We start from the raw sequence: 10,475 nt of genomic DNA on the forward strand, positions 1-10,475 counted from the left end.
TTGTTTTTTACCTTTCTTCTAATCATGAGAATTTTGTGGGTTTCTGCAGGCCACTCTGTACTTTGTGGGTGAGCCAAACTATTCTGTTGGTACTGTTTTGAGGATCTCCTGTCTTGGTCAGGTACTTTATGGAAGAATGCCTCTGTTTTGTGGCCTGAATTATCTCTGGGTGAATAAAAGGACATTTTGCATAGATCAAATTTTTTGAAGGTGCATAAGGGTAGTGTGTTGCACAAAAATCCTTTGGAAATCTGTCTTGCAGGGATTTTTCTCTTTTCGTGATGGATAACGTTCACACACTCCTCTGCTGCAATTGTCAGTAATCCAGCAGTGTTGGCACTAAGAGAGCACTATCTCCTGCTGGTGTCAGAGGCCACTGATGCAGGCTTTGGGAGTCCCCCAGTTCCCAACTTCTTTTTCTGACAAGGTCAAAGCATTTTCCTGCAAGACAGCGTAATTTCCTTTTGCTCAACTAAGAGTTACCAGGAATTATGCTGGAGAGAGATTTTTCAGATACAAGATTTTATTTTAAGATTCTTTACTTTCTTTTTTTTAAGGTCTCTTTGTAAAGTACTCTGAAATTCTCAGTGTTGCTCCAAATGTCAGTGTTGTTACGCTAACTCTTCTATCACAAATTCTGTAATTCTTGAAGGATTGTTTGAGTGCTTTTTCATGGGACTGATTGGTTTGTCAGGTGTACATGTACAGCTTTCTTTGGTTTCATTGGCATAAAGTGATCAGTTTGAGTCACGTCAGATTGTTATGTGATTTTAGTTAAGATGCTAAAGCTAAAATTTAGGCTTTTTATCTGGGAGATCTCACATTACTGTTGCCCTGCGACTAGCCAGGTTTCTGCAATGCCCGGAACACTAAGTTCTGGTCGGAATTTCAACAAGAATTTTGCTTATCACAGGCAGCCAATAATTCTGTGTGTGTGTGAGACACTACAACATGCATTCCTGCTTATCCTAAAAACTCAAGTATATAAGAGCATATATGTGTTATTCATTATACTGTCCTTTCTCTTTTTTCTGACTAGGCAATCTCAGAGTAGAGTTTTCAAAGGAGTTGTACCCTGGATTTCTGTCATGTATTCCATGGAATTGCAAGTGTCCTTAACACAGGACCTGGCAGATAGGAGGGTGCTAAGAAGAGAATTCTTGTTCTGTTGATTGGGACGGAGTATAATCCTGGCTTAAATCTTCTCACTAAACATTTATCCATGTGCTCTTGGTAGAGTTGGCTGGAACAGCCTGAATTTACCTGTTTGTGTGATTCAGCCCTCATGAGAAGGTTGCTATCTGTGCAGAGCTGAGCCACATTAACCTACATTTTCCAAGGTTTTAAACAGCCTTTAGTGCAAAATCAGCCAGGCTGGCTTCACTGCCTGAGAAGGATGAAGCACTATTTCAACATCCTCACTGCTAAGATGTCAACATGGGTATAAATGTGTGTGGTCATCTAATACAATACTTTTTGTGATGCAAATAGCCAGCTGTTTGGAGTGGAACTGAAATTGCCTAGACATTTTACACAACCTCTGACAAATAATTTGTTGGATGTCACGTCTTTGAGTTGGAGCCCTCTCAGTTGGTTTACCAATAACCTAAACATGAAAGCTTGTACATCTGACTACTGAAATCCTGAGTCATTCTATCCTTTAATTAAAGCACGTTCTTTTAATATGTTCCTCTTGCTTAAAATTATATGAGAATGATTTCCTAGAGGAAAATGCCTAATGAATGCACTTTTATTTAGTATTTTCTATAGATTAGCTAAATAAGGGAGAAAGCTTGAAATATCTAGGGTATGTCAGGCAGTTGCAGGGGATACATATGTCAACCTCAAGCATGATTTATCTTGCATGCCTTTTCTGACAGTTGTAATTTAACGGCTGTATTTTCCTCCAGGCTCTCAGGAGGCTAAACATCTTTTCAAGTTTCTAGCTTTGTGGTGGAAGAGTCAATGTCTGTTTGCCAGTGTAATTTATCTGAGTCATTCTGGGAGAGGCGTGGAGCAATTGAAGCATGACGATTAGCATAAATAAGAAGGACTCTCCTCCTGAGGGTAGTGTTACTCTTACCGTGTTTCAGAGGAAAGGAGCCTCCCCATAACAACTGCTACTGCTAATTGAATTGTGTGATGCTATGAACTAAAAGACCTAATATATTAAGCTCTGGTCTATTGTGATATTCTTTTGCATTTCAATTTGAGGTGGAGTTAACAGAGCAAGGAAGGAAGAGGAACATTTCTGCAGTAAGAGCAACTGTGGGTTATCAGGAATCACCCTTTCATGTTCGCTGAGGTGGGTTTCTTTGAAGAAGGAATTATAAAACCTAAACCCACAACTTCTTTTGTAGCTTCTATATAATGACACTGCTACCACTGTCAATAAATAAATAAATAAAACTTTTCTTCCTATTATTAAACACCCTCTGACTCTTGTGAATTTTATTTATTTATTTATTTATTTATTTTTTCTTAACGTGGAAACACCTCTCCATGGTGGTGTTTGGGGTGGCAAGTGCCAGGAACCAAGTCCCCCATCTGCCAGGTCCCAGTGCTGGCTTGGGCCTGCCCTGTGCGCTGGCCCTCGGCCCTGGGGGGCTGCTGCAGGCCGGGGGGAAGCGGCTGGCGAGTGACCCAGGCCCTGTGGGCCGGGACACCCCGACCCGTGCTGCTGCTGTCTGAGGGCGGCCAGGCCCGGCCCCGAGCTCGGGAAGGCGGGAAGCCACTCTCGGCTCCTTCCTTCAGCTTTCTCTGTCACGTTCCCCAGGAGCCGGGGCTGAGGCTGCCCAGGGACGAGGAGGACCCGGGGGCCCCATCCGAGGGGGCGGCCTCAGCCGCGGGGCGGGGAGGCGGCGGGGCCGGGCCGGGCGCCCAGGTCCTGGCCCGGGCCGCCCCGCGGCCGCCGGCGGGCAGGGAGGAGTTAGGAGGGGATCGTCGGAAACGGAGGGGGGAGCGGCCGCTGCGGCGGCGTTAAAACCACCGAGCCCCGGGCCCGGCCGCCGGAGTCGCTCGGCGGGAACGCAAGATGCGGGGGCGGAGGCGGGCAGCGCGCTGCGGCTGAGCACGGTGAGGCGAGGGCCGGGGCGGTGCGGTGCGGTGCGGTGCGGAGCGGTGCGGTGCGGTGCGGAGCGGGCTGCAGCCGGGGAGCTGCCGGCCTCGCACCTCCGGCCGTGCCCCGCGGCCGGACAGCTCCGGTCGCTTCCCGGCCCTTGGCTGCTGTGGCGACTTTTTCCAGCACCCCTAACAAGTGCCTGTGCGCGCAGGCGGGCAGGCAGCCTCCTCCGGGGCCGCGCTCCTTGAGCGCGTCCCTACCAAAAGCTCGCAGTGCTAGTTATTTCTAACGCCAGGTACTTGTTGCCTTTCCTTTGTTTCAGACGCACGCTATGGGCTTGCTGTGCAACTTACTTACGTATCTTTCTTCTTTTTCTAAACTTAATACTGCTCTAGGCTTTGTAAAGTGTGCTCTTACTTTTATTTGTCAAGGGCACCTTTCCTCTTTACAGCTTTGAGATGCTCTCTTCCACAGCAGTGAATTACCTGCACCACTGTTTGGGATGGCATCGGTATATTGCTTACCGGCCCCTTCCAAAACATATTCAGACTCTAGTAAAGGAGGAGAATGCAGGTCTGTCAAGTACTTTCTGTGCAGACTTCCATGTATTTGCAGTTAAACCAAATCAAGCCTGATTCCTTCTCTAAATCTCTGCTGTTGTGTATGTGGTGTGTTTCCCACGGAAGAAAACGAGATACAAGTGCTTACTGCTGGGGAGCTCTGATGGCTTTCCCACTTGAAGAAGTCCAATAAGCCAGCCCCTGCCGACTCCAGCTTTACCTGTGCAGCCCTGCATGACAGAACTGCTTTTTGTCTCACTGGCTTTAGCTGTTTAACATGCCTAACCACCTTTTAAGTGCATTTTAACAGATGAGTAAAACTGATTTCTGTGTGATTGCATTTGTGACTCTGGTGTACAATTCAGTCAGCAGATTATTCTGAACCATTTCAAGTTTGTTGCATTGTTTCCTTGCCTTATTTTAACTCTGGGCTTTGTCTGTGCCTCCTGTTCTCAGGGCTGCTGTTTCTGAGTGCGTGCAGGAGTGCCGGCCGGCTGCGGGCGCGAGCTGCAGGCAGCCACCGGGTTTGTGCTCGGTGTCACCGTCCGGCGGCCGCGGGGGAAGCGGCACCCAGCCTGGCACCATGAGCTCCGGCACCAGCGCCCCGGTGAAGGTGGTCAGCAGCCTCGCCAACACTGATGTCAACTATGTCATCAAAGAGCACTATAATTACACGGGAAAGCTAAATGAGAATGCGGACAGTGGAATAAAAGTGACGTCGGTGGTTTTTATCATCATTTGCTGCTTTATAATCTTAGAGAACATTTTTGTCTTGCTCACCATCTGGAAAACCAAGAAATTTCACAGACCAATGTACTATTTCATTGGGAACTTGGCTCTTTCAGACTTGCTGGCTGGTGTGGCTTACACTGCCAACCTCCTGCTCTCTGGACACAAAACCTATAGCCTCACCCCCTCCCAGTGGTTTGTAAGAGAAGGCAGCATGTTTGTTGCCTTGTCTGCTTCAGTGTTCAGTTTGTTGGCCATTGCCATCGAGAGATACATCACCATGTTGAAGATGAAGCTCCACAATGGCAGCAACAGCTTCCGCTCGTTCTTGCTGATCAGTGCTTGCTGGGTTATCTCTGTGATACTCGGGGGACTCCCGATTATGGGATGGAACTGCATCAGCCTCTTGTCCAACTGCTCCACCGTGCTGCCTCTCTACCACAAGCACTATATTCTCTTTTGCACCACAGTTTTCACTGGCCTTTTGCTATCTATTGTTGTCCTCTATTGCAGGATCTACTCCATGGTGAGGACTAGGAGCCGTAGGCTGACATTTCGAAAAAACATTACCAAAGCTACTAGGAGCTCAGAAAAGTCACTAGCATTGCTCAAGACAGTGATCATAGTTCTGAGTGCCTTCATTGCCTGCTGGGCTCCATTGTTCATCCTGCTTTTACTGGATGTGGGCTGTAAAGTGAAGACCTGCCCAATCCTATATAAAGCAGAGTATTTCTTAGTACTGGCCGTGCTCAATTCAGCCACGAACCCTATCATCTATACGTTAACAAACAAAGAAATGCGGAGGGCTTTCATCAAGATTCTGTGCTGCTGCAAATGTCCCCCGGCAGATTCGGGGACCAAATTCAAGAGGCCAATCATCGGAGGGATGGAGTTCAGCAGGAGTAAGTCTGACAACTCCTCCCACCCACAGAAGGAGGAAGGTGACCATCCTGAAACCATCATGTCTTCAGGCAATGTTACCTCATCTTCTTAGGAGTAACCGTGGAGGTGTATTCCAGAGCCTTCCTCTGAAATCGGGGAGCTGAGGCGCCTCCTGCTCACTGCGTCAGTGCTGGGCCAAGTGAGCGAGTAGCATTAGTTCTAATGAGGCAAACGGTGCACTTGCGAGGCTGGAGTTCAAGAAATGGGACAGACTGTTCTGGCTTGAAAATCTTTTTCCCTGGAGCATGTTTTGTCTTTGCACTGAGGCAGCTCAGGGTTGTCAGGCGCATTCATATCCTGAAATCTCCTTAGTAACTCTGAAAGACTGATGCCTTGGTGAAATGATGCCTGGTGTGTGTGAGAGAAAGAGAGTGGGGGAGGAGGAGGGAAAGGGAGAATGAACCTTTTTTTTTTTTCCCTGTGAGAAGAATGTGAAGTTATTTTTCCTTTACTTGCAGCAAACCACTGACACAAAGGTCTTTCTGTACTGAGTTTAGCAGTGGCTCTGGTATAGTTGGTCAAAGTGTTTGTTTAACATGTAACAAGGGAAGAGATCACACAAATATAATTTAGAGCACGTACAACCATAATTCGGCATCACTTTCCAGAGTTTTTAGAAAAGTAGTAAGGTTTTATTTGCAGAGTCCAAAGCTGTTGTGGTGTTATTTAGCGAGATCATAGCTGTGAATTTTTGTTGTTGGTCCGTGTTACATTTGAAGACCAAGAGCCAGACAGACTTGGCAGTTAATTCCACCTATACGATTCTGTTGACTGCGTCAGTTTTTGTGGAGTAGCTCAGAGCAGCATTTGGCTCCCTATGTTGTTTGCCATGTTGTTATTAGCATTAAACAAACTGCATTATCATGACAAATGCATGGTAGAACTAAAGGTCATTTCTGTTCAAGGTGACTGAGAGTAAATCTAACAGTGTAAGATACTATTGACAACAGCAGCATTTTTGCCGAAGTAAAAAGAGCTAAAAACTGAAGGGGAAGGTCAGTGTCAGTTGCACAGTATTTCCAAAGGTAAAGATTGGTCAGAAAATCTGAAAAGAATACCTTGAGTTTCAGAAAAATACAAGGGAAGTTGAAGCAAAATGGCTATAGATAAATGCACTTCCATAACAAAATGCAATACATTTTGGCACATTGTATTCATGTTTATAATTTCAGCAAAGATGTCTGTATTTTATCAGTTCGTGGAAGAAGTACCTATCATTAAATTGAATGTATTTGTTTTACAGCGTCATTTTTACTCCTCTGTTTTTCTAACCTGTGCTAATGGGGTTGAATGTGTACAATGTAAATAAGTTAATATGATGCAGGAGTCTTCATGCACCTAGAGTATTACTGTAACAAAAGTGGTGTATCTGGGATAGCTGAGAGCAATTGACTGATTTACAGTTATTGGCAACTCCTAGAAGTGGTATTTTGTAAAGAAAATTTATTGCCTTTGTAGTAAAATTTCCAGTGCAATTAAACTGATTTTTTTTTCTGGTTTAAAAAATAGTATTTAAAATGTTCCTGACTTTTATTGTTCAATTTGCACATAGCTTTATTGACTTCTAAACATTAATAAACTGATTTTTTTTAAAGATTCTGTTATCACAATACTGGTACTTTTGTACTGTTGTGGGAGTTTTGTGCTGGGTGTGGTTTTGTTGATAGAAGTTGTTGATAGAAGTAAGTGAAAGAATTCCTTGATTTTGGTACTGGGATTAAGCCAGTTTTGTGGGGTCTTTCTGATCAATGAAAAAATAGGATGCCACTTACAATATCATGTAAAATAGAAAATGAATGCTAGACTCTGACTTTTCCTCAGCACACGCTGAAATGCCATTATAATAATCTCTACACTAGCATTACCACAAGCAATTTTTCTCCAACAACTAGTGAAGCATAAACAGAACAAAAAAGGGTGCCTGACAGTGCTGCCATGACTGCCTAGAGTAGAATAAGTGAAATAATTAGCTTATATTGCTAACAGCATTCAGAAGTTTAATTCTTAGCTCACTGCAGGTATCAGGAGGTTTATGAAATGCAGACCTGTGTTCTCAGCTACGCAGCTGTAGCCCCATTGGGTGCGGCAGCACAGACTGGCTGGGTAGTTGTATAGACACTGTATTATTTCTTCCAAAGTTTCAACTTCCATTTCCTCTCTTGCTGCCATTCCCTCTCAGTCTTACTTTTAAGTTTCACAGAGCTTGTACAGGATGCAGTTGGAGTGTGAAGATAAACCTCACCTTCTCGTAGCGTATGTCATCGCTGTGCAAGGTTTACTGTGGGAAACTGGAGCCTGCTCAGTGAGGAAGGCTTTGGGTCGCAACCTCACTTCCTGAAGGAAATTCCAAAAATGCCCTGAAGACAAAAGAGTGGAAACAGGCTGGAATTTCTCTCCATCTGTCTGCCTGTACGGAAGGAATGATTTCATGTGTGCTCACTTCCTAGGCTTTTAATTAGTGACCTGAGCAGAGCTGGAAAAAATGTCAAATCTGTGTTTGTGCAAAAGATAGAGTCCCTCTTGGCTCAGGCTTTCATTTGGGCAGTGATGGCTTACGCGCGGTGCTGGCAGTCATGAGGGAATGTGCTGCTTTATCCCAGGGATAAAGTCATGTCTGTGCAGAGCACCAGAAGCATATAAACCTTGAAAGTCCAAGTTGAGGCCTCAACGTGCTGCCGGTGAGTAAATACAGGCAATATACAGGGGACATGGCTTCTGGGTTTGGTTCAAGTCCTCTCCTGGACTGGTAGGCATGTTGTCATGCAAAGGAGAGGGGTCCTCCCGCTCCGGAAGCCTTAAGGGCGTTCCTAGCATTTCTCCCCGCTGGGTCTGAGATCCTGTGACAAGGGATGGGCGATGTCACAGCATGGCTGTGTCACGGGCTCCTTGTGACTACCACCAGGCTCTGCGCACTGGGAGCTGATGGCTACAGGTGAGTCACTTCCCTTCGCTTTGCCTTTGTTTCTGTATCCCTCTCTTATCTATCTTGTCTAATTGCACTGCTGGCCTTTGGGGGAAATGACTGCTTCCCCCTGTAAAAGCAACTGTGTGGTGGGAGCCCAAGTTTGGTAGGGAGCTCAAAGCCCTACGTAATTCACGCAGCAAGAGAAATGCAAACAGCAGAGTGTGGCACTGAGCCATGGGAAGCATTTCCTATGCTCCCGATCAAGGTGACTGAAATCTATTTCCTCAATAGACAGGCCACATCTACGCATGTAGAAAAAAATCACCCAGGGACTAATAACTGTAATAAAATAATAACAATAATAAAAGTTAGGGTTCCTGCTGGAAAAAAAGGCCATTTGTACCTCTCTTCACTTCCTATGGGAGAAGGCTGCAGCTCCTCTGCCACACACATCCATGACAATAAATGAGCAGGTTAGGCCAGATGTGTAGCACTCAGTTTTGCAGCCTGTAATGCAGAAAGCACCCTCCCCAGACCCCAGAGTGCCTTCCATAGGCACTGAAAGGGCATATGGCTTTGTCCTTTTGCTGGCCATGTGACAACCTGGCTGAAAACATGCTTTGAGAACTGAAAAGGTACATTATACCAAATCCCTCAGTGAAATAAAATAGCTTGAATTCTCGGGAGTAACCTGGCCCTTTCATTTATATTCTTGCTCATAGCTCTTCTTCCATCACAAAGAATAAAAACAGGGATAGAAAACGATCATAAACTCCGTGTGTTGCTCCTGTGGCAACTCCCTAACTCCCTGTGCCTGTGTGGGACCCAGGTGTAGCGCTGGGTCTATTGGGCAATGGAGGGGCTGCAGTCAGAATGCCCTGCAGCCACGGCAGGAGGAGCAAACCTTGGGCTTGCTGTACAGTGCAGGCAGTCAGGACCAAGACCAGGGGACATAAAAACATAAAAATACTGTTATCCATCCTTCTCGTATTCGTTCAGCTAAGAACGACAAGGACTGCCCAACTGCAACATTTCCTGATTCCTAATTTGGCCTGGAAGATCTTAATACTGATTGCATTTTGTGTACAAAAGGTCAGACTGACAAAGCATCCAAAAATTTGTGTATGTAGAACAGAACTATGAAACCTTCTCAGCTCTGAAATGCTGGAAATTCCCCAAGGACAGGTTTTTTCATTTACGGGGTTCTGAAAGTCCCCAGGAAAACATTTACTGTATTTTAATAATTCTCCTTATTATTTTTCTTGGAAAAGGAAATGAATCCAACTACAACTGAACCTTCAAGGATATAAGAAACAAGCAAAATCCATCTAAATTCAATTCCTGTCATCTGCTTTCATAATCATTTCTAATCCCATCTTTGCATTTACAGATGGGAAGAGTTGGTTCATTTTCTGTGGTGTAATTTATTCTCATAGAATATTATTTCTATTTATGCAATCTGCAAGAATTGCATAGGGTCAGGAAATTTCCCTCTAATTATTACTCTACCTGAGTAATATTTAATTGTTACTCTTTGCATAGGATTTTTAAAAGTTCTATTTCTATAACAATTAACAGTAATTAAATTCACCTTGTACACAGAAGGTAGATGTAAGAACCTGTGGTGCAGCTAACTTGTTCCAGTACAAGTTTTATGCTGAAATAAAAAGTGTCTAGAGAGACCTGAAACTCAGTCAACTCAATCTAAGATAAACCAAGATACTAACAAAAATAATGTGTTTTGGGAGGGAATTTGGGAACATAATCAGTGTAGACTTATGTGAACCACTGAAGAGAATTACTATATTAAGGACCTTCTCCCAGACAGGGAGAGAGGGGCACATTCCTTGTGTGTCCCTTACTCACCCACAAATTCTGAGAAATGTTGTGCCAAAGCAGCATTCTCAAAACAAAACCCACCAAGCAAAGCTCTGCAAAGCCAGATCTCTTACCTTACCAAAAAATCTCCTCCCTGAGTTAAACTGGAATTATTTTGTTGCCCTCAGAGCCATCCCTACTACCTTCACAGCACAAAAAGGCAGGAAATCGCATCAGCCACACCCAGGAATTCTCTGGGCATGGAAAAGTCCTAATAAAGCAGAGCCGACAAAGCTCTGTCAACCCTCTGCGAACCTCTGCAACCAAGCCTGATTTAGCAGTAGCATAATGGAAACCTGACACAAAGGCCTTTTTTTTTTTTTTTTTTCCCCGAGCTTAAATGAATGATCACTTGGAGAAGATCCATCTTTAAATTCATAGTACAATAACTATACAACAG

The 10,475-nt window shown here is 44.7% G+C and overlaps 1 protein-coding gene across 1 annotated transcript; it reads left to right on the plus strand.

Moving 5' to 3' along the window:
* The first annotated feature begins 2,918 nt into the window (after positions 1-2,918).
* S1PR1 (sphingosine-1-phosphate receptor 1) lies at positions 2,919-6,902 on the plus strand. The gene is made up of 2 exons (XM_048066990.2): positions 2,919-3,075; positions 4,078-6,902. The coding sequence occupies exon 2, from the start codon at positions 4,205-4,207 to the stop codon at positions 5,342-5,344; it is 1,140 nt and encodes a 379-aa protein (XP_047922947.1). The 5' UTR covers positions 2,919-3,075; positions 4,078-4,204; the 3' UTR covers positions 5,345-6,902.
* Positions 6,903-10,475: the final 3,573 nt, after the last annotated feature.

Source organism: Anser cygnoides, chromosome 8 (genome assembly GCF_040182565.1).
Source record: "Anser cygnoides isolate HZ-2024a breed goose chromosome 8, Taihu_goose_T2T_genome, whole genome shotgun sequence".
Lineage (NCBI taxonomy): Eukaryota > Metazoa > Chordata > Aves > Anseriformes > Anatidae > Anser > Anser cygnoides.

Excerpts from the sequence above, each read along its gene's own strand:
- S1PR1 (XM_048066990.2), top strand. The coding sequence starts at position 4,205 with ATGAGCTCCGGCACCAGCGCCCCGGTGAAGGTGGTCAGCAGCCTCGCC.